Source organism: Ictalurus punctatus, chromosome 28 (assembly GCF_001660625.3).
Source record: "Ictalurus punctatus breed USDA103 chromosome 28, Coco_2.0, whole genome shotgun sequence".
In the NCBI taxonomy this organism is placed as follows: Eukaryota; Metazoa; Chordata; class Actinopteri; order Siluriformes; family Ictaluridae; genus Ictalurus; species Ictalurus punctatus.
The window spans coordinates 18,050,958-18,076,280 of record NC_030443.2 but is presented as its reverse complement, the minus strand read 5'-3'; the positions used below and the strand labels follow the sequence as shown (position 1 = coordinate 18,076,280).

The 25,323-nt window shown below is 39.5% G+C and overlaps 1 protein-coding gene across 2 annotated transcripts in view; it reads left to right on the top strand.

Annotated features, from left to right (window-relative positions):
* LOC108260352 (astrotactin-2) overlaps window positions 1-25,323 on the top strand; it is a 345,742-nt gene that overhangs the window by 70,103 nt on the left and 250,316 nt on the right. Inside the window, exons 1-2 of one of the 2 annotated variants that reach the window (XM_053676996.1) lie at window positions 1,338-2,124; window positions 10,504-10,691. In XM_053676996.1, coding sequence (XP_053532971.1) covers window positions 10,506-10,691 — 186 coding nt within the window. In that variant the 5' untranslated portion in view covers window positions 1,338-2,124; window positions 10,504-10,505. Of the gene's footprint in view, window positions 1-1,337; window positions 2,125-10,503; window positions 10,692-25,323 lie in introns of those variants that run through there. The other variant, XM_017460589.3, reaches the window with a different exon arrangement.

The window sequence follows — 25,323 nt, the reverse complement described above, 5'->3', positions numbered from 1 at the left end:
GTTTACTCAACAGCTTTCTTTCTTTCTTTCTTTCCTTCTTTCTTTCTTTCTTTCTTTCTTTCTTTCCTGATTACTCAACAGCTTTCTTTCTTTTTCTTTCTTTCTTTTTCCTGATGTTTACTCAACTTTCTTTCTTTCTTTCTTTCTTTCTTTCCTGATGTTTACTCAACAGCTTTCTTTCTTTCTTTCTTTCTTTCTTTCTTTCCTGATGTTTACTCAACAGCTTTCTTTCTTTCTTTCCTGATGTTTACTCAACAGCTTTCTTTCTTTCTTTCTTTCTTTCTTTCTTTCTTTCTTTCTTTCTTTCTTTCTTTCTTTATTTCCTGATTACTCAACAGCTTTCTTTCTTTTTCTTTCTTTCTTTTTCCTGATGTTTACTCAACTTTCTTTCTTTCTTTCTTTCTTTCTTTCTTTCTTTCCTGATTAATCAACAGCTTTCTTTCTTTCTTTCTTTCTTTCTTTCTTTCTTTATTTCTTTCTTTCTTTTTCCTGATGTTTACTCAACATCTTTCTTTCTTTCTTTCTTTCTTTCTTTCTTTCTTTCTTTCTTTCTTTCTTTCCTTCCTTCCTTCCTTCCTTCCTTCCTTCCTTCTTTCTTTCTTTCTTTCTTTCTTTCTTTCTTTCTTTCCTTCTTTTTCTTTCTTTCGTTCCTGATGTTTACTCAACAGCTTTCTTTCTTTCTTTCTTTCTTTCTTTCTTTATTTATTTCCTGATGTTTACTCAACAGCCTTCTTTCTTTCTTTCTTTCTTTCTTTCTTTCTTTCTTTCTTTCTTTCTTTCTTTCTCTCTTTCTTTCTTTCTTTCTTTCTTTCTTTCTTTCTTTCTTTCTTTCTCTCTTTCTTTCTTTCTTTCTTTCTTTCTTTCTTTCTTTCTTTCTTTCTCTCTTTCTTTCCTTTTCCTGATGTTTACTCAACATCTTTCTTTCTTTCTTTCTTTCTTTCTTTCTTTCTTTCTTTCTTTCTTTCTTTCTTTCTTTCTTTCTTTCTCTCTTTCTTTCCTTTTCCTGATGTTTACTCAACATCTTTCTTTCTTTCTTTCTTTCTTTCTTTCTTTCTTTCTTTCTTTCTTTCTTATCTTTCTTTCTTTCGTTCCTGATGTTTACTCAACAGCTTTCTTTCTTTTTCTTTCTTTCTTTCTTTCTTTCTTTCTTTCTTTCTTTCTTTCTTTCTTTCTTTCTTTTTCTTTCTTTCTTTCTTTCTTTTTCTTTCTTTCTTTCTTTCTTTCTTTCTTTCCTGATGTTTACTCAACAGCGTCCTTTCTTTTTCTTTCTTTCTTTCTTTCTTTCTTTCTTTCTTTTTCTTTCTTTCTTTCTTTCTTTCTTTCTTTCTTTCTTTCTTTCTTTCTTTCTTTCTTTCTTTCTTTCTTTCTTTCTTTCCTGATGTTTACTCAACAGCGTCCTTTCTTTTTCCTTTCTTGCCTGCCTGCCTTCCTACCTAGCTTCCTTTTTCTTTCTGTCTTTCTTTCTGTCTTTCTTTCTTTCTTTCTTTCGTTCTCTTTCTGTCTTTCCACAAAGCGTTCACTGCCCTGAAGATTTCAGGAATCGTAAAGTTGCAGCTTCACCTCTGACCGTTACGAAGCGCCGACACTGGAGACTCCTTCCGTAAGAGTTCGATGAGACGGAAAACTTCACCCCTCACAGATAGTGTTTATCCATTTCCGCCCAGCGTGACATCACAAGTCCTCGCGCTGTTCTACAGAAATGAATCTGCACCTTCTGACCACCTCAGAACTGAAAACAGCTGTACATATAAACTGTTGTGGAGATAATACATTTTAAAATACACTGTGTAATAAAGCTACAGATCTAGCCCAGGTCAAGAGGACAGAACATTGCTAAGCGGTCGATGGCACGCTGATAATGAATTACAAACAGCAGAGACGATGTTCCCTCGCTGACATCTGGCCGGACGCCCAGGGACATCCGAGTCTCAGCAGGCGGAGCAGCTCAGGGGACAGAGGATACCACGGAATATCGGTCCCTCATCCTTTTACACGGAAAGCATATAAACGGGGAGATGGCGACGGGGCGGGCGAGACAGATGGTTTTGTAAATTGCGTACATGTTGACACAGTATGAATCTATATCACGCTTCCTTTGAGGATGCGACGGAGGACGTTGGCAAGGTGAAATGAATCATTTCTGTTTTCCAATCTCTTCGTGGCGTGTCCAAGATTAAGCACTTAATCCGATCTAAATGCCAGTTTTATACGTACATCATCTGCCCGTCTGTTTATCAGCAGCTAAGATAGAGGATTAAAGTCATAGTTTGTTGTCTGTCTGTCCGTATGCTTTGTTTATACTCCGGTCAGTTTAAGGCTTCGTCATTATTGGTCTGAATCTGATAACGTCTTCTAAACCGAGTCCAAAGACTTCGCTTGTGAATGTGTGGCGTGGATGTTTTCGCTTGGTGGTCGGGTTATCACCGTGTCAGCACTTGTGCTGGCAAACGCTTCGGAAAGTCTACCGAGGTTCGAATCCTTTCCCGTCATATTGACGAATCGGAATGAGACGGCTCGACTGTGCAAGATTCACTCAAGGTAAAGCAAAACAAACGGAGCACGGTCAAATGAACGTATATGTGCATTCAACGTTATCATGTCGATGAATCCGATACACACCGTGGGACTATAACGCATCACATCGCGTACGTGGCACCTTTATAACAGTTAAAACAATTATTTATGAAAGTGCATCGCGCTTTATCGCTGTCTTTGTTCTGCATTATCAGTCGTCAGCATGATGCGTTATAAGTAGTGTTCATAACACATGATGTCACCAAGCCCCAGTTTGCATAGTGTATTATGAGAAGATATAATGTATTATAAGCACTACTTATAACGACTTAACAGCTCATAAATGCGTTCATATACATAAACAATACTACAAACCGTTATGACGTTTCATAATTAATTATAATGACGTGTATAATGCCTGATGCATGCATTATAACATGGTGTGAAGGTATTATCCTGTACATACGACCTTTATAGAAAGTGTTACCATGTTACTTGGTAGGATTTCAATCTTTATGTTAACCAACAAGTAACCTTCTAACAAAGACGGTAATAACTGCGTGAAATGTTATGGCGTTTTTTTTTAGTTTGATTCCCCGTCAAAGTTTGAGTGGTTTGAGTGGGCGTGGGCTAATATTCTAACGAGCAGGCTCGATGGACAGCCGTCCGTCGGCTTGCGGACCGGGCTATGGTTCGTTCTGTACATCGGTCAGATTTTAAAAGCTTTTCCAGTCATGGATGTATAGATGTAATAAATGCTGAGTGGGAGGGACGAGAAAAAGCAGACTTGGCTTCTGATTGGTCGTTTTATAATCATCCAAGGTCCCGCAGAACCAATGTTGGACCTTCATTGTGAGAGCAATGAAGAGTCCGTCCGTACATCCATCCATCCATCCATCCAACCAACCAACCATTCATTTTCTGTATGGATTTAATTCAGTTTATTTAAAGTAAATTAAAATTGTGATAAAAGATACAAATGCTAAACCCCGCCCCTAATCCCAGCCTTTACCTTCATATCTATTACTATGTCTGGGATTGTAATCAATTTGCTGTATTGTTACACTATGCCGATTCTTTCTTTTCTTTTTTTTAAATTTTTTGTACAGGTTTCTATTTATTTATTTTCTTCGTAGATCCAGTGAGACGTGCAGGTTACGATCCGTGATGTTCACTCCCTTTAGGATAAAACCGAATGAAATCTTCGGTGGGTGTTTCGGCGCGGACTTAAACCAAGCCTGTAAATTAGCTAATTGAAACTTATGAGCGATCTCATTCCAGTTATGCTTTAACCCAGCCCCAGTTTATTACCTGATTTATTCTGATGAATTTAACTTGCCGGAGCCGAAATCCATCCTAATTTTATCCGAAACGCCTTCGTAGCTTTGGCTTGCTGCCTGGAAAGTGTGTTCCAGAATACTTTGGAGAGAATACTTTCATTGTGCGGCGTCATTTACGACGCGCGAGGCCTACCATGCGGCTCAGCACACGTTTCTAGACTGCGTTATGCCCGAAGAAGTGTTTTGAATGGATTTGAAAGAGAACACCTTTTTAAACAGAAGGAAACATTGCATTAAATTCCATCCTGACAAAACAAAGCAGAGTTCTCTTTTCTCACTGTCAGGCTTTAGACTTCATTAGTTTTACACCATGGCGCTGCTGAATTCTCAAATCTGATTGGTTAGCTTTGTTTTCCATATAAGATCGGACCTGCAGAATCACAGGTTTATATTAACGCTCTCCTTCCAATACGTTACCGTTTCTATAGCGACAACTCATTCACAGACCTTGCTCTGTGTGAACGGATTATAATCTATTCGGCGTAATCGTCGATACAGTGACGTTTTCAATAAGGGGACGTTTATTTAACGTCTACGGAAGGAGTCTCCAGTGTCGGCATGGTACTTTTTTGTTGGGAAATGTCATGATTTAAATTAAAATGTTATTATAGGTCACAATTCTGGACTGTAATGTAGTAGGATTGAAATATTGCTGTAGTTTCAACCAAATCACATTATTATTATTATTATTATTATTATTATTATTATTATTATTATTATGATTATTATTGAGAGAAAAATCTAGCGCACCACACATCCATGACCCTGAAGTGAAGTAGGACGAGTAGTGCAATAACAGGAAACTAGTAAAAATCTGTATTCTGTAAGCGCAGGCTTTAACTTTGTAAACGTCCAGGAGCATTCTCCATCCCGACTGGATTTATTGTCTCGGCTATAGCTCTTTCCGAATCCAATCCTCGGCTGCTCTTAGTGGAGATTTGCTTCGGTTTGCTGTGCTGCCGTTGCTGTATGATCTTATTTGTCCTTCTGTCTCTGTAAGTCGTGTTCTGGGCATTTTACATCACACCACTAGGTAGTAAATACTCTGTAATACTCTGTAAGGTTGTTGTTGTTGTTTAATTTCTTTTGTACTTTAGAGGGAAGGTCTGCACATCTCTATATGAATATTATAGATGTCTCTCTCGCTCTCGCTCTCTCACTCGCTCTCTCTCTCTCCCTCTCTCTCTCTCTCTCCCTCTCTCTCTCTCCCTCTCTCTCTTGCCTCAAAAGCATTATGTTGGTTATAAAATGTACAGAATGACAATTAAGCGCAATTATTGATATTACGAAATCATATATATATATATATATATATATATATATATATATATATATATATATATATATATATATATATATATATATATATACACACATATATATATATATATATATATATATATATATATATATATATATATATATATATATATATATATATATATATATATATATATATATATATATATATATATATATATACACACATATATACATATATATATATATATATATATGTATATATGTGTATATATATATATATATATATATATATATATGTGTATGTATATATGTGTGTATATATATATATATATATATATATATATATATATATATATATATATATATATATATATATGTATATGTATGTATATATATGTATATATGTATATGTATATGTGTATATATATATATATATATATATATATATATATATATATATATATATATATATATATATATATATATGTGTGTATATTTAGTTTGTATGGTATTAAACAAACAAACATATTCATTCATTCATTCATTCCTTTCTCTGTTTATCTTTGTTATTTATTAATGAAACACATTTGTCTCACACTTTTCTTACAGCAATTTTCTAACAATTCTATTTTTTTTCTAATTTTTTTGCCCTATACTGTAATTGTCAACAATTTTTTGTTAATTTATCACGAGAACGGGTTTATTTATTTATTTCCTTTTCATTCAAGTAAATGTAATGCTTGAAGAGTTATCAATTATTATGGTGTAATAAAAAAAAAATATTGTTATTGTTCAAAAAAATATATATAGTTCTTACGTTCGACGTGGTATAGGTTTTATTACACACTGCAATGTACAGTTGTTATAATACACTACATTATAAATAAAGCGTAAAACATGTTTTGCTATTTGGAAAGAGAATGTTCATGGAAGACCTAATTGCACATAAGTACAATTGATTTATGTCATTAAACGATGCATTTTCAGTTCAACTTCGATACAGTATTAGCTGAAATGATTATTATTTAATGACTTTATATCTCTGGAGGTTAATTAAAAATGTTGAGGTTTTGTCATTATGTTCCAGCTCATGAATCGCTTCGGTCTTTGGCCCAAAGGGCGCCAAAACTTTTGTTTGGGTGTTTGACTCATACAGGAATAGCTGAGTTTCATAAAAACAATGAATAATTTGAGGACACGCGCACGCGCACACACACACACACACACACACACACACACACACACACTGTGTCTGCTGACTTGGGCTTTAAAAATAAAGGAGTCATCGCTCAGCACCTCCGTTATAGATTTATGTTTAGAGAGTTATGAACGCCTGAAAGAAATCCATTTCTCAAAACATACAGTAGCTGAAGAGCAACCTGTTAAAGGAGTTGGAAAACAGAGGTTGACTTTAATTTGTTTGCTTCATTTTTTTAATCACTATTCTTTAATTCTTTATTTAAAATGTTGATGTTAAATAGGAATAACAAGAGAGAATTAATATCTTTTAACGATCCTGTTCTTTTGTTTGTTGGTTGGTTTTTTGCTCCCACTGTATATTTAGCATTAGTTCACGATTCTTAATACTGTGCTCCGTATACCGCATTGTAAAAATGTCCTAAAGTATCATTATAAGGTTGTAGATTTGGGCTCTGAAAACAAGTTTTTGTAGGGTTCTACACGGGGTTCCTCGGGAGGATGGCGAGAGAAGATCCCTTTACTGTAGATTTTCTAAGAGGGTAAGAATTTAGACAAAATCTTATGATAGAACCTTGAGGGTTCATTGGTCCCCCCTGTTCTGGGAACTCTTAATGTTGTATGTAGAATTCTAGAGCTTTGGGTTTCAAGTAGAATCCTTAACAATCCGAAAGAACCCTTGGAGAACCACTGAAAGTTTATTTGTTAAGGGAGTAACCTCATGCCTCTGCAACTTCAAGTGTAACTTTGATGGTAAACCAGTTCCGGTTTTATTGCGTGATTCTACTTGGAGTCTTTCCTGAAGGGAAATCCTTTGTAGTTAGGTTCTACAGAGAAACTCCAAGGGTTCTGCCAGTGCAAGAAACCAAATAATGAAGGTTGCCAGATAGATATTTTACACTATGGTATAGTATAGGCTAATTATGAGAGAGTGTGTAGAATCCTATAGATTATGGTTTCCCCAATGAGTGTTGCATGTAGAACCCATAACTATCTAAAGAACACTTGAAGAACCACTGAAAGAGTGTAAGCTCAACCCTTTGCAGCTTCAAAGACTCCTCTCTGATGGCGAAGAGTTGTGGATTTCCGGAGGGGTTCTACATAGAACCTTTTCTGGAAGGTATTATATTGTAAGATTCTTACAGAGAAGCTTCTGTGGTTCACACAGAGTGTTGTTGTTGTTGTTTGTTGTAAGGTTCTACATAGAAATGTTAAGGGTTCTCTCAGAGTGACAAACCAATGAATTAAGATTGGCAGATGGATTTTTTCCCCTATGAGATACTACGGTCTTATTATGCAATAGTACAATCTTACTGATGATCTATATAGAATCCTAGAGCTCAGGGTCCATCCATCCATCCATCCATCCATCTTCTATACCACTTATCCTTCCTTCAGGGTCACGGGGGAACCTGGAGCCTATCCCAGGGAGCATCGGGTACAAGGCGGGGTACACCCTGGACAGGGTGCCAATTAGAGCTCAGGGTCTCTCTATGAAATTTTCAGGGGTTCTATTTGGAACCTTTTCTGGAAGGGAAATCCTCTGTTGTAGGGTTCTACAGAGAAACATACAGGGCTTCCCCCAGAGTGACAAACCAAGTAGTCAAGTAACCAATAATCTTTGGTTTCTTAGGTACTGACAAAGAATCACCTCATTTTTTCTTTAAGGCAGCTCTCTTTCACTCGCCTATCTCAGGAACTATCACAGTCACATTTCCCAAAGGTCACAGTAACTCTGCAGGATGGTTGGAAACAGTGCTGTGTCCTTGATAACCATCTTCCCACTCTTTTATCTTTGCTCCCTGTGAGTCTGATCATGTGCACTTTGTTCCCGCCTTTCAAGGTCCTTCTCCCTCAAGTCCTCTTACCGTGGATTCACTTACACAACCTTTTGGTGCTCCCCGTTGTGAAGTTAGCACTGCTGAGTCGGAGTTCTCAACGATGCACTAATAGGTTTTAGGGAGTGATTTGTTGAGGAAAGCTAAATCTCACTGAACTCAGCGTCTTTTCTGCATGGATACTGATAATGAACCTGGTTTGATGGCTCATGCTAACTTTGGCTACGTGCATTACTTATTTTTATTGATTTGACTGATTTATGTCATTGTTTGTTGGCTGCGGGTGATGGACTCATTGACACTAATGAAGCCATCGATGTAATTAAGGCTGTTTACGTGGTTTGGGCTTTATTGTTGAAATTCCACTTTAACTGGGTTTTTGGTGAGCAAGCAAGTAATGTCCTTCCAGTTCCTTTGTGATTCATTCTGATGCTGTACTACTTCTTGGGGGTTTCCGATGCTGTGGATGCACCCATGTACCCTAAAGATTTGCAGATCAACCTTGCGTCATTGGATAATCTCATCTAAATACTGTAGATTTGTACCGAAGAACCTATGATGCAACCATAAAGGCTTTCCGGTGCTCATCTCAGGACTTTTTTTCACAAGAAAGCCTGCCAGAAAGGTAACCGGTTTGAGACTAGATCACATATATTCAGGGATCCTGTGATACAAAAAAAGTCAGTAGGTTTTTCTTTCATTAACACGAGTGGAGCGAGTATGAACTTCCCAAACACCAAAGCACAAAGACCACGTTCATTAACATAAACATGCACCAGTACGTACTATCTTCCTGGTCAGGGTTGCGGTGGTTTGAATTTGGCTTCTAGTTTGTTTGTTTTGATAAATAAAACCAACTAAATTCACTAGACAATATCGTGGACAGGTACAAACAAATATACTAGACATATATATTGTATTGATTTATAATCCCACTGTCTGATTGATGAAGAAGGCCATTGGGTGCCAGTCAGGGGCAAGACAGGCAAGACACGAGAGGAAACACAAATGCCGGGGCCTGAGTGACACCTCATCGTTTATGCTGGCATTTTTTTATGCCGATGGGGTACAGTTTCATTAAAATGCAAATCCATCCATCCATTTTCAGTATCATTTATCCTACAGCGGGTCACAGGGAAGCCTGTAGCGTATCCTAGGGAACTTGGGGCACAAGGTGGGAGACACCCCGGATAAGGTATCAACCCGTCAGAGGGTACAATCGCACACACATTCACACACTATGGACAATTTGGAAATGTCGGTCAGCCGTCAATCATGTCTTTGGACTGGGGCGGGTAAACCGGAGTACCCAAAGGAAACCCCCACATGAACCTTAAGCAGATTTTCCAAAAGGTCAGCAATTTATTTAAATATTTTTAATGATAATTGCATTGAATAAGATGTTAGCATATTATTCATTATTACTACTGCAGCCAAAAGTCTTTGGACATATTTGGACTGATTCTCCAAATTTCGGATTTTGCTTGAATCAAGTCAAAAACAGAAAGAAAGTTCACAGAAAAAAAAAGTTAAAAGACTCTTAAATTCTTCTTGGCCTGTCCTTCTGGGGATCCCTTAATCGTTCGTTTATAAAAACCTGACCGAGAAAGCGTTCTAAGAGTGTACAGAACATGTCTTTGATCATCCCACTATGCGGTGAAGAGGATGGGTTCCTTCTGGTTTCTACATCATCTCCGGGATTTTTCCTCAGCAAGGTCACTCGTTACGGATCTGAATGTAAACATATAAACGTACTGATTTCCGTTAAGCCGCTTTGCAAGGAAATCTATTGTTAAACATGCCGTACAAATAAAATTGAATTGAACTGAATGAAATATATACGTCTGCCGTTTCACTGACACTATTTTGGTGCCAGTGCAATTTCAAAGCTCGTTTAACAGTGTCACCTTGGAGTCAATGCAATATTACGATGACTTTTGCTTTTGCAAAGAGCATTCGCTGGCTAATAGGCTTTTGATTAGCTATTGATAAACTGGCAACCAAAGCTAATCCTATATTATGTGTCACTCCTAAACATAGACACACGTATGCATCTGGGTATCGCACCATTTACGTAGGTGTCTCTTGGAACGTTTGGAAACTGCATAATAAACATGTGCTGATGAGTCTGTTTGGGTGGAATAGAGAAAATTGATTGCTCAGACTGGAGGAGACATCTGTGTTTCCGACGTTCAAAATGATGAGTGACAAGCTTTCCGATGCTAATCTATACTGTACTGCGAGAAGAACAACCTCATCAAACTCAGCGTTATTGAAATCCATTTCAGATCATTAACAGCAACGCCTTATGGAGCTCACGCTTGCGCTCTCTCTGTGTTTTGCCCATACAGAAATGTCGGGGACAGGTGCCGATATCTCCCAGGTGCACTGGAAGCAGCAGTGGCTGGAGAACGGGACGCTCTTCTTCCACGTGTCCATGAGCAGTTCGGAGCAGCTGTTTCAGGCCACGCAGCCCACAGCGCGAGAGCCATCCCAGGGCCTACACGAGCACGTGCACCTGCTTCACATCTCCGTCATGGTAAGTGCTCTCAGCTGCTGTGCATCCTCGCCAAAGCTAACTAATTAGCTAAAATGGTAGGCTAAACATTAGCTTCTAGTGTGTGAGTTTCAAAACAAAGCAGATGAACACCAAATGTGCCTTGAATTCTATGCCGCTAGATGGAAAAAATGGGTTCATACCCTCTGCAGGACTTGTGCATACATCTTTCAAGGTTCCCCAAGCAGAACAAGCCAAAGAACCATTTGGACTTCTGAATGTAAACTAAGGTTCTCTCAAAGGTTCTGTGGTTAGGTAAGGATTCTTAGCTTTCGAAAGGGGTTTTACTTGGAACCTATCTTAAAGAGGAACCCTCCACATGGAACCTTTTAGGCATCACTTTAAGGTGCTCCATGGAAGCTTATTTTCTACTCGTGTTGAACTGACTGTTCCTCAGTGGTTCATTGGTTAGGTAAGGTTATTTATTTATTTATTTATTTATTTATTATTAATATTATTATTATCTTTTTCTTTTTTTTTAATTCAGAACCTATGACAGAAAAGTGTTGGCACATCATAAAATAAACAAGCCAATCATCATCCAGTATGCAAATGAATTTTTTATGCAATGGTAATTTGCCAGAAGAAAGAGGAGGAATATTTGGAGTTTTAATTTGCATATTTGATGCATATTCACTGACATATTTTGTGATGTGTCAACACTTTTTTTTTTTTTTTTAATATCAGAAGTTCAATAGTAACCAAGATGTAGAAAAAAAAGCCTCAAAACTTGCCACATCATAAAATATGCAAGCCAATCAGGATCCAACATGCAAATTCAGGCCATATAATGCTAGTTTAACAGAGGAAGAAGGCGGGGCATGTGTGGCTGTAATTTGCATATGAATCTTGATTTCTTAATATTACCAGCTTTTTAAAGGAGCCCTCTTTGGAACCCACTTTGAAAGGGAAACTCACTTTCAAAGGAATCGTTTTCCCCAGAGGGTCAAAACAAAGAACCTTTTGGTCTTCAGGACCTTATAGAACCTTGTTTTCTAATAGTTTGAGTCATATAAGAGTATGGAAGTGAACCAGAAAGGATCTTTGATTAGGTTAGGTTTCCCAGCACCCTAAAGGTGCACTAGTTGGAACCCTGTTTGATAGAAAAACCTTCTACATGAAATCATTAAGAGTTCTCCCAGAGGAACAAGCCAAAGAACTCTTTCGGATGCTATCGTGGAACCTTATTTTCGAATAGTTTATAAGTGACATGATAGTATAGCGTTCCTCAAAGATTCTTTGATGAGGTTTCCGAGCACCCTAAAAGGTTTGAAAGGGAAACCGACAAGAAGGAAACTTTAGAGTGCTAGACAGAACCCTTTTTTTAATGTATCTACTGGAGGACACGATATATTTATTTAATTAGAGGCTAGATCCTCTGATGGTTGTTCTTTTTAAAAAAAATCCATATCATAGAGGGTTCCAAGTAAACCTTTTATGACGAACCTATAATCGTTTCTCAGAGCGTCTAAAATGGATGCCGTCTCTTAGAAATCCTCAGGGGTTCCCTGGATGGTTACCTTTCTAATACCTTTCTAAAGGGGTTCTCATGGAAACTTCTATGAAAGGGAGCCTCTCTGTTGGATCAGTTGTATGGAATAATCTTAGTTTCAAGTTTTGTAGACTTCACAGAACTCTCTTCTCAGATTTCATACCACCTGTGCACTGTACATTTTTGTCTGTCACGCAGGTGTCCTTGGTGTAATACCTTGCTCTTTATTCGATTTACTGAATTTCGATGGGAAACTTACTTGATAGCTGTACATCGCATGATGCACACGATAAAACCTTGCAGGTATGATATCGGTTTTCTATTCAGTACCTCAGAGATCACATATCAACGCTTTCTCAAATTCTAAACTCTGTCCTTCAATAATGAGGTGACCAAAACCCAGGAACTGTTAACATGTCTCGAAATGACCATCTCCAGTAGACTATTAGCCAAGCTAAGGCACTGCATCCAGCTGGCGCATGCATCCGCTCCAGATATCCTCTGATTGACACCTGGGCTGTACAAATGATGTCCAATTGGGTAAGTGGCTATGGGCAAATGAGGAAGAGGCCCATCAGGTACATGTCTGTGTGTGGGTGAGAGGCCCGAGACGTGCTCTGACGTTTCGAATGAGCATCATTAACTGTAATACTGTCAGCTCGGTGACAGATACGAGGTTCCCGCGCTCTATTCTTCCAACAGTGAGTTGTCACTCATTCTCCTCCTGCTTCTAGTTCACGATCTGCGGCTTGATAATCGACGCTCAGGAGTAGAGCTGCTGTCTTGAAGATATGTCTGTGTGTGATGTGCAGCTGCATTTAGTGAATAAGGAAATGAAAATGTGAAGAAAAAAAAAAACTCTTTAGCTTTTAAACACCAAAGACAGCATCACTAACATCACCCTCTGTGATGTTAGAAAATGTGTTTGTGATAGAACGTGGTACTTAATGAACAAGTCTAGAGCAATCATTGTTTAATATGGCAATATTTACATTTCAATATTTTTTTTATGCCACTTTATATCAAATAGATAAAATTGTCCTTGATATACAGTATTAACATGGATTTTCACAGATTTGGTAGCCAGCGTGCTAACATGAGCCGCTTTGGATAAAAGCTTTGGATAGTCTGCTAAATTAATTAATGTAAATGTAAATTTCCATAGACATACATAATCTTGCTTGTTAATGCAAGCCAGTTAGCAAACATGAGCTAACCTGAGAGGAATTTGGAATGGAATCATATTCCTGTTATAAGTCTAAATGTTAAGTCTGTTCAAAGCTAGCTAGCTAGCTAGCCACCACGAGCCCCCCCCTAGAGAATTTAACACTAGCCAGCTTTTTAAGCCAAATTGACTGGATTTCTGAGAGGATTTTGGGTCAAATTCATAAATGTACACAATCATCCCTGCTAGTCCAAGCGAACACAAGCTAACCTGAGGGGATTGAATCTGAAATCATTATTCATAGATGTTAAAAACCTAACTAATACTTTCTAGTTTGCTAACAGGAGTTAACCTGACAAGCATTTTGTGAAGATTTTCAAATCATATTCATTATTCATTAAATCAAATGTGGAAAAAGGCTTCACGGCTAGGCAGCTAGCAAACATGAGCGCGCTTGACAGGATTTAAAACTAGGTGCCTAATTAAGCCAAAATGACTGGATTTATGAGAAGGTTTTTAAATGATGTTCATAAATTTGAAAAGTCATCACCGCTAGCCAGTTAGCTAACATGAGCCTACTTGACAGGATTTGACACTAGACAGCTAATTAAGCTGAACTGACTGGATTTATGAGAGGATTTGAGGTGATTTTCATAAATATACATCATTTTCAGTAATATGATATTAGATGGCACATTTTAGTCTAGTTTGTGGAAAGTCCTTAGTGTAGGTCAGGGACTGCCAGAAAGCCCACGAGCAAGACCCTTATTATAGACTGCTAATCTCTATTCCGCTAATACCGAATTCGGGTTGTACAATGCTTCACTTGTGGCTTGATTAAATGACTAATCCATGTAATCGAGTGCAAATATATCCTCAGATCGAATGATGAGAACATTGTCATTTTTTTGCACTACATTTTCTCAGTACCTGCTACAGGTTATTGTAATTAATGATATTTATTTGTCATATGTTTGAGGACCAAAACTCTACAAACAGAGCTTCAATTTGAGACTTTGGGACTTCTTTATTGTTTGTATTTGCTTGGACTTCCTTTATTGATTCTGCCGTAGCGCAGGGTGATTTGCACTCCGCCACTTGTTCCCCTTGTCAGAAGCATATAAAAGCAGAATTTAAGACCCCAGGGAGGCCAGTTACCTTTAATAGATCTGTGCCTGATTGGCCCGTGCTGTAGTCTCCCAGGCAACAAGGCCTTCTGGTTTTATTCATGTGCACATTATGAATATGAAGTGTTTATTGCTCGGGTACATCTCGGGTGTACGGGAGGTAGAATTTCTTCTCTACGAAACATCGATAATGTACTTGGGATTCTCAGCCTATTGTATATTATGCTCCAGTTGAAGCTCTGGGAGGAGAAGATTAATGTGCCTTTAGATCATATGGACGATTCTTCATGAAGGCAGTTCATGATTCGAAACACGGATGTAGGGATTGTGCAGAGCTTTAGAGCCACGTTACAGTCGAAGAGTCCACTTTGGGTTTCATTGCTACACCAAATACTACACTAATAATACATTTCCTGAATTTTTATATATATAATGTATATTACAAATACGTTTGAAATATGCTATGTTTTGTCTTTATGTGCTCACTTGAGGGTTAAAGGTGTTACTCAAGGACATGGAAAGAGTATTAAGTATTATTAAGTGTGCACACTGCAGAGGTTTTTATTTATTTATTTATTTATTTATTTATTATTAATAATATTATTATCTTTTTTTTTTTTTTTTTTTTAATTCAGAATCTATGACAGAAAAGTGTTGGCACATCATAAAATAAACAAGCCAATCATCATCCAGTATGCAAATGAATTTTTTATGCAATGGTAATTTGCCAGAAGAAAGAGGAGGAATATTTGGAGTTTTAATTTGCATATTTGATGCATATTCACTGACATATTTTGTGATGTGTCAACACTTTTTTATTTATTTATTTTTTTTTATATCAGAAGTTCAATAGTAACCAAGATGTAGAAAAAAAAGCCTCAAAACTTGCCACATCATAAAATATGCAAGCCAATCAGGATCCAACATGCAAATTCAGGCCATATAATGTTAGTTTAACAGAGGAAGAAGGCGGGGCATGTGTGGCTGTAATTTGCATATGAATCTTGATTTCTTAATATGGCTTTTTTTTATTTGTGGAACAGCGATATAAAGAAAACAAAGAATTTTCTGGTGGACTAAAATCAAACGCCTTCAGAGCAACTGAGTTGAAATTATGGTTTATAAATAAATATATATATATATATATAGTTTTGCATTCAGCGTTACTTTTAAAAGGTTCAAATGAAATGCCGAATAAGAATTATACAATATTTAGTACAAAACAGCAAATATTAGCAGTGTAGGAATAATGTTTTATGTATATAGAATTTGCAGGAATTGTTGCAGACAGTGCTTTACATAACAAGCTCGTAGGGCTGCATTACGCATCATTACATGGGGAGAACAAAACAGAGGGTGGCTCGAATTATTCCGCTTTAATTGGCACACATGCCAGTCATGCCGTGCAAACACTAGCCTAGCGGGATAATGATGACGCCGTAGGTTACAATTTGCCCCCGCTGTTTCTTAGAGGAGCGGCCGGACCGACGATGATGGCTGCAGGTTCAGATAATGAGTTTTAAAGCTGCGAGTTGTTCGACATGCACATAGAGGAAATATAAAAATTATTGAAATGCGTAGCGGGAGGGAGGATGAGGAAAATGAGCAGGGGTAGGCTATGAACTCGAGTTCTCTCAGCGCCGTTTTTATTCCAGCGGGGATTTCTAATATATTGGAAAGTAAATATACGGAGTTGTGTGCAGAGAAAGAGTTCAAGGCTTTAAGATTACATCTGGTGGAACTTGAACACAGCTACAGGGAAGAGTTATAACTTATTTATTAGCAACACCTTGCACGAGCAGTGTATGCTAATTCGAATATTAGCATGTACCGCATGGAAGTACGACTTGCCGTGATGCATCATTACTTTAGTTGTGAGGTTTATAGCTCCTGCGAAGCAAAAAAAAACAAATCATTCGAATAAAGATTGCTATAAACAGTTCATAACACCATAATGACAGTCATGTTTAGTTCCTGTGACCCTAAATCAGAGGGATGACTGATCACTGGGGCTTAAACCCCCGACCTTCCGATCGGTAACCCAGAGCTTTAACCGCTCTGCTAGGAAGAGGTTTGTTTTGGATTTGATTTCATTTACGAATCATGTCACAGATCCGGTAGCTAGTCGTTAGTCTGAGCGCGCCAGAACGGCATCTGTTCTCATTCTGAAAAGAAAAAAAGAAAAGAAATCGTTCAAACTTTGTGAAAAGTGTGAGAAAATGTATAATCTGTCAGGATTTTCAAAGTCATGTTGTGTATCTTAAGGCTTTCACTGCTTGTTTATGAGGACCGGTCCGACGCATCCAGGCCCTGCGGCGCTTCATAGCCCGACTCTTGCCTGTTCGTCTTCGCGTAATTGTTCAGAGCAACCTGACGTTCTCTATGTGTGATGCTCTGTCTGTTTTCGCGACATCGCCTCGGGGGTCTCGGCATGCACCATTGATCCAGCGTCTCATCCTCGCTCGCCGGATATCAAACACCACTTTCAGAGGCAGCATGAGGGACTCTCTGAAACTTCCAGCGTTTGTACCTCTGATGTTCTATTTACCGATAAACTAAAACTCCGGCTCAGTGTATGGCGGGGATAGGAGGGAGGGCGGGGTGAGTTGGGTGGGGGATGGGTGAGGAATGGAAATCAATTCTCAGAGCTGCAGCGGCATGCTGGGAAAGTGACCTATGTTAATTAAGCAGTAGGTTGCGAAATCGAATGCAATATTTACTGTAATGTTTATGCACTGGCAGATTAGTAAATACAGTGTTACTGGGCGATAGAGTTGCCTGAGGAAACGCAGTCTGTTTATCCATCAGCTATAAATAATGCGGTGCAAGTTCCATGTGTTAATATTGAAGTTTGTGGAAATCCGGAAGAGTGCTATGTGTATTTATAAAGCATATCACGTATTTATCAAGCATTTATTTACTTACACGATGCCACATAAGATATAACTGGATGATTTTCTCTAACAGCAGATCTGACCGTAGCGATAGTAGGAACAGCACGCTTACGGACTAATATAGCCGATGTTCTGCACTGTTATTAATAAAAATAACTGATATAGAGATATACTGATGTACTTTTTCTGTAAGAAGAGGTTCATTTAACATTTGTAGAAGGAGTCTCCGCTGTCTAAAGCTGTACACTTCCGACACGGGAGATATCCAGTTTCTCTTTTGCATTTGTTTTAACGTCAAAAGATATGGGGGGAAAAAAAGACAAGCTAATACGTTACTATTACTGAAGCTGAACATCTGAGAAACCTGCTTGGAATTGAATACAAATACATCCGGAACGTTCTGGCAGCGGAGGACCGAGACACTGGGACTTCACGCGGGAATATGGCAACGTCCGACCGTTCGACACGTCTCGTATACGATCTTAGATTTAGGGCTCGGGACGCTGAGACGGACGGATAAATACACGTAGTACGAGAGAGAAATCTGTTCAGAATCCGAGCTCGGTGTTTCTTAGACAAGGCCTTCAGACGATACCCCAGACAAGCGTACCAGTTTTATAGAACGGGGTGACAGCGTTGTCGAGAAAGAAAGAAAGAATTTTTTTTTTTTTTCCAGGTTCATCCAGAGGACAGGACAGAACAGGACAGGTAGCGTTCCTAACACGGGACCCGAGTCTGTTGCCTGGCAGACTGCCAGAGAAATGTAACTCGCAGAATCTCCTTATATTCACAAAGCCACTTCTTTGCATAACTTAAGTGTCTCTCAGCGGAAGACTAATCACGGGGAGACAAAGATACTGCCAATTAGGAATTAATTAGCGCAGACCGATTCTTCTGCCTCCTGATGATTCTTTTCGGCGTTTATGTCACATAGCCTGCTCGAGCATAATGGGAGCTTGACAGCATCTGTCAGCTGGAATAAACTTTTATCGTGATGACGGGGGGAAAAAAAAATCTGGGCGTGTGCTAAAGATCTCCTTTATCGTCTCCATGTTCAATAGTTCGTTAAAATGCAATTTTATATAAAGTACACTGCATAGAAATTCGACATAAATGAATCCATTCGTGACACCTGACGTAAGCCTTTATAAAGGCGTATTCCAGTAGGCAGGAATTATTCTGTCGTAATGTAATGCATATTTTCTGTTAATCAGGCGGATTTCATATTCCTGCTTATAAGAGTTATAAGAATTCACTTAGGGCTACGTTACACCTGCATAAGCTCTTCATAACAAGCCTGCGCACACATGTATTAAAAGCGTATCCTGGCAGGATTACGCTGACATATAGAACATGTTATAATGTATTTTTTCAAACCCTTATGTACTGTAAGGTGTGTTTCATATTCCTGCTTATAAGATCTGTAAGACTTTACTTATAATACTCATAGGGTCATAGGGCTTCATGACACCTACATAAGCCTTTCTTGATAACTGGCATGCCTAGACAAAATTTTATAAAGGCTTATTCCAACAGGCATACTGTAAACCGACATAGAATTTGTTACAAAGTATTTCCTCGAACTCTTCCATCAGGTGCAATCGATATTCCTGCTTATAAGATTTGTACGAACGCCTATGTCCGTGCTGCGACACTGTGATAACACACTCGGTGTTTATATTTTCTCTGAAAATGTGTTTAGTTTGGATGTTTGAGATCAGATTACCTTATGCGACACAAAGTCATCGGTCATGAGTTTTCAAGGTTATGAAGCCCGGTTATGAAGTGTCCTAACACAACCTTATGTCAACATCCCTTGACATTGGGTGTTATGTCCCCATTACAGCTGGCCAAAGCTGTCTGTACGAGAGGTGCAGGTTTAGGTGTAGGTTATGTAGATTCATCTCTGTTGTCATTTAGGGCTTACGTAGGTGTTATGTAGGCCCTATGAACACTTGTGTTAATAAATACTATGATTCAACATTCAAATAGATTTGTCCTACATATTAGGGTTATTTTGCTCACGAAAGACACAACCCTACCTAGATCAGCTTGAATTTTTTTAAAGGCTTTACTTAAGGTTGAAGGTCATAGGGCTACATAACACCTACATGTACATATTCCTTTCATGCCAACAGGCACAACCCGACGTAAACATGTATGAAGGCTTATCTCAGTAGGTGTCAGCAGTCATAATGACTGCGATGGTAATGTTTGACGTTGAATTAATACCCAAATCAAGTGAAGTTGACATAAGGGTGTGACATAAGGTGTTGTGCAACTCTATAACCTTTAAAAGTAATGGGAGCTGACTTACCGAAGAACAGCTATACAGTATATGACTGTTGTCATAAAGGGCTTATGTAGCTCTATGAGCACTAGTGTGAGCCAAGTAAAGTTTTAGCAGACATCCACGCTGATTCAGGAACATGATTGTGCCTTTCAAACGATCAAAATCTCCTGAATGGACAAGAGAGATTGTCTCGAGGGTTCATTAATGACATAGCACGATGAAAGCAATACATGGGTTTAATCATTTGACTGTTTGGAATGCTGGTCGTTATTAACTTGGGATACGTTTTGCTGTTAGAGTTTGAACTCGCTCGTTCTTGCTTGACTGCACTAGTCATAAGCGTGCAGTGCTTGAGAGAGGATGAGAGAGAGACACACACAGAGAGAGAGAGAGAGAGAGAGAGAGAGAGAGGAGCGTTTCAGTCGTCCATGACTCACTCCCAGCACGTTTTTCACACACTTCCAAATGGCTTCGAATCACTCAGCCAAGTTTGCTCCATCTCCATCACTGCTCTGATTCTCCGTTTCAGAAAAGAACCCAAAATGACACCATATGATGACTGGTTTATAAGAAATGACTGCAGCTCCATCTAAAAGAGTCATTTGGTATTTTTCATTACACATACCACACAAACTGCATTGTGTGTGTGTGTGAGAGAGAGAGAGAGAGGCTGGTTCAGATACTGTGTCTCTTTTCTCCAGAACAATAGAGCGGTCGGAATATCAGCCACATTAATGATACAGACAGGTGACGTGAATAACATTGATTATCTCATTACAGTGGCACCTGTCGATGGGTGGGATCTATCTATTAGACAGCAAGTGAACTGTCAGTTCTCGAAGTTGACGTGTTGAAAGCAGGGAAAATGGGCAAGTGTAAGGATGTGAGCAACTTTGACAAGAGACAAATTGGGATGTCTAGGCGTCTGGGTCGGAGCGTCTCCAAAACGACAGGTCTTGTGGAGTATTCCCGGTATGCAGTGGTTAGTACCTACTAAAAGCGGTCCGAGGAAGGCGAAGATCTGCCGAATGGACGCCCGGGGCTCATTGATGCGCGTTGGGAGCGAAGGCTAGCCCGTCTGGTCCGATCTCACAGAAGACCTACTGCAGCACAAACTGCTGAAGAAGTTAACGCTGGCTCTGATAGACAGGAGTCAGGACACACAGAGCGTCACAGCTTACTGCGTACGGAGCTGCGTAGCTGCAGACCGGTCAGAGCGCCCATGCTGACCCCCTGTACACCGAAACACCGACAGCGGGCATCAGAACTGGACCATGGAGAAATGGAAGAAGGTGGCCTGGTCTGATGAATCAGACCAGGTGAACAGCCAGGTGCGTGTGTGTGCGTCGCTTACCTGGTGAAGACATGGCACCAGGATGCACTACGCGAAGGACGCAGTGTGACGCTGTCTTGTTTTGGCAGCACAAAGAGGGACCTACACGATATTAGGCAGGTGGTTTTAATGTTATGGCTGATCGGTGTAAATATTGTTAACATTTACATGTCCGAAGGAAATTACAATAACGGTGTCATACCAAGGCTAAGCAATATAACGATACAGGATATCAGTCTCACGTGTCCCAATACACTTTTCCATTAAGACATCATCAAGCAGGGTTTCTTTTCTTTCTTTCTTTCTTTCTTTCTTTCTTTCTTTCTTTTTTGTTAAAGAAACCCTTCTGCTGGACAGTATACTGTACATTGTGATACATATCATGTATCATAGAAATGTTAGGTATTTTTGTCAAATGATTCTTGATTTTTGTGACCAGCTTATACGATGTGTGTTTATGAATCGTTCATCCCTGTATCATTGGTTAATAATCACTAGCTCGAGTGGGGGGGGGGGGGGGCAAGAAGACATTTTCCGTCACCAGGCTGTTGAATCCACCTGCCGTGTCGTCGGTAAGGACGCGATCGCTGTCTAATTGAGTTATCGCCGGGGGGTGTTTACATTCCGCCTGTGCTCAATCACACGCCTTGGCTCGGTTTTGACACAAACGAGAGGTGGGTGATTGAAGGAGCATGCGTTTGCCAAAGAACGGAGAATCAAACTGGATTTTTGTAGCTGCTGGAAGATGTTTCAACGAGGCCTCGTACTATAAAGTTTATCACGGCGGCGATGAGCCCGGCGTGATATAATATTTACTGTTCTGGACGCCGAAGAGCTCAGAAAGGTGACACTGTTCGTTTTTTGAGTGTGTGATTGATCGACCTGGCGTGCTGAATTATGACTCGTGTCGTCTAAACAAGTCCGATTTGAAGTAAAATGAGTCAGCCGTACACGGTTCCTGTGTTTACACCGTGCCAAGTGGGGACGTTGACACCTTAAACTCTGGGCTCAGTTTTTAATCGTAGAATATTTTGTTTCGTGTCTAATCGACAGGGAAGCAGATACGAGAGTAAACAGGGTACTTTAGGGTTTAAGTGGTTGTTTTCGTGTCGTTATTCTACACGACAAACTCGACAGAGAATCTGTAAGGTTTTGAGCAACCAGAAGAGCTTCAGCGTTCCTTGGCACCGATTCTACAGGTCTTGGATCTGTGGTAACGATTAGAGCCGTCAATCAAGTCAAGATCAAATGAAAGCTACACGATATGGCCATAAGTTTGTGGACACCTGACAATCCCATTCTAGATTTATTCCCCCTTTGCCGTTATAATAAGCGCCACTGTTTTTTCCGTGAAGGCTTTCAACTAGATTTTGGGGCGTGGCTGTGGGGATTTGTGTTCATTCAGCTACAAGAGCGTTAGTGATGTTGTGATGCTCCAGTTCCGGATCGTTCCCAGGTGAAGGTGTTCAGTGGGGTTGAGGTCAGGCGCTGATGTTGTGATGGTAAGGAGACTCCAGTTCCAGATCGTTCCCAGGTGAAGGTGTTCAGTGGGGTTGAGGTCAGGCGCTGATGTTGTGATGGTAAGGAGACTCCAGTTCCAGATCGTTCCCAGGTGAAGGTGTTCAGTGGGGTTGAGGTCAGGCGCTGATGTTGTGATGGTAAGGAGACTCCAGTTCCGGATCGTTCCCAGGTGACGGTGTTCAGTGGGGTTGAGGTCAGGCGCTGATGTTGTGATGGTAAGGAGACTCCAGTTCCGGATCGTTCCCAGGTGAAGGTGTTCAGTGGGGTTGAGGTCAGGCGCTGATGTTGTGATGGTAAGGAGACTCCAGTTCCAGATCGTTCCCAGGTGAAGGTGTTCAGTCGGGTTGAGGTCAGGGCTCTGTGCAGGACACACGAGTTCTTCTACCTTCTTCCAACCTTCACACACCACGTCTTCATCTAGCTTTAAACCAAATGAACATGTGATCTTCACCACATAGTGAAGGTTGAATTATCCTGAACCCAGCTTTCGGCTCTCTAAAGAATCGTCTACAGGTTGTAGTTCAGGAACTGATCCAGGACCAGCGAGGTATCTGTTCAAGCGATGTGCTCTGGAATTATCCGAACAAATACCAAAATGTAAATATTTGATTATTTGCTGTAAGGTCACCACGGAGTGTCGCTTAGCTTTAATAAAGTGTACAACCCGGCGTGTCCGGTGTGGAATCAGCCACGTTCTGGGTCACGTTTTCAGAACCAAAGCGTGCTGAGGTAAAGAAAACCGCGGAACGTTTCAAAGAGAAGCACCTGAGACGTTGATGTTGAGGAAGGAATTCTGTCTCGGCTTCGCAGAAGAAAGAAAAGCAATTACGCTCCGAAGAATAAGACCCGAGTCTTGGATGTAGAGATGAAGGGATAGCCGACGTTTCGTCTTTATTTCCCTTGCCTTTGAGTGTTAGAGTGAACTTCCTGTCCTTCTGTCCGCAGATTAAACGCAGTCGCAGGCCCGAAAGCCATTCTTTTCTACAAATCCTTTTAGACCGAGTTGGGATTTAATTGGAGTGTGGAAACCTGACCCCCTGCGTTCGACAGCCGTCAACAGAAACTCTAGAAAACTCGACGAAGTTCCACGAAGCCGGATCGGACTCCTGCGGGGTTTTGAGTAATTTTCGCTTTAACATTGCCGTTTCCCAAGTCCAAGTTCTCGTGAGTGTGCGAAAGTAGGTGTGTTCGCTGCAGCAGAGGAGCAGCTGTAAACGTCTAATTAAACATAATTAGCGCGTGCTCGGAGACTGAGGTGGGGATGTAGTTTTTCCTGGAAGCCAATCTTTTCTCACACACTAATTCAGCCATATGTATTGCTTTGGGTTTTGTGCTGAGTGCCATATGACTCGAAGTAAAATAGCATTTATGCTAATGTGAATATGCTAATCTGTTTCCACTTCCTGCTGTGCTACACACATATCCATACACGCCCTGACGCCCGGGGATTTATTCGATTGTTTCGCCGTTTCGCCGAGTCATTCTGTCCGTTCCATAAATATCGGCACCCTCCTTAAAAAAAAAAAAAAAAAAAAATCAACAACGATTTAAATAACGAACGTACATGTATAAAATAATATGAATATTTTCATCTTAAAAATGTTGGGGGTTACGTATCACTTTATTATAGCAGGATTATTATTATTAATTTCTTTTCCCGGTCAATATAGCGCCCTGTTTTCCACGAAACCCTCAGTTCAAAACTATTGGCACCCCTGCTAATATTTGCTAATATTTCCCCGGGAGTGGTTTTTTTTTTTTTTTTTTTCCGCTTGTGAAGAGCGTCGCACTCTGCTTACGTGATTCTTCATACAATATTTCCATCCATCCATCTTCTTATCCTTTTCAGGGTCACGGGGAACCTGGAGCCTATCCCAGGGAGCATCGGGTACAAGGCGGGGTACACCCCGGACAGGGTGCCGATCGCACAATATTTCATGCTCATTTATTTATTTATTTGTTTGTGTCTTTCTTTCTTTCTTTTACATTTCTGCCTGTGGAAATCCAGACCGGAGGATTTTAAATGAAGTTCCCAAGACTAAAATTTTGATTTTGTGTTCATGCAACCATTTCATTCGGTTTGGGTGAAAGTTTTGGAGTCATCGTCTCGTTAAAATAAACAAACAAACAAATAAATAAATAAATAAGCAAATAAATCAATAATGTCTATGAACAAGACGTAACCTCATGGCAGAGGTAAACAAAGTTTGGGGCTAAATATCCTAGTACTTAGTGGAATGATGCCCAAAGCAACAGTGATCCAACACCATATTTTACATTGGAGATATATATATATCTATATATATATAATATATTATATAGGAGGAGGCGGGAACTTCCTGAGGTTCCTTCCTCGTATCGTCTCAGGGAGTTTTTCCCTCACCACCGTCACCACCGTCTCGCTCAATAGGGATAAACTCACACACTTAAAATCTCTACCCTGCGTTTATACGTTTCTGTAAAGCTGCTCTGAGACAGCGTCCGCTGTTAAAAGCGCTACACAGATAAAATCGAGTTGAATTGAAGTGGCCGAACATCAACATAACGTATAATCATAAACAGAACTCCAACAGAACATAAAACACATAATGCATTGTTTATTTTGCACAATAACTCCCATTAAATGGTGCCAATTCTTGTGGAAGTGACTGTATTTTATTTATTTTTTGTCTGACAATCTCATTGTCATTTTTATTGCAGTTGGAGTTTTGTAATTGTTTTTTTTTTTTTTTTTTTCGGCGTGTGCAAACATTATTCATTCATTTAAATGATTATATTTTATTTATATA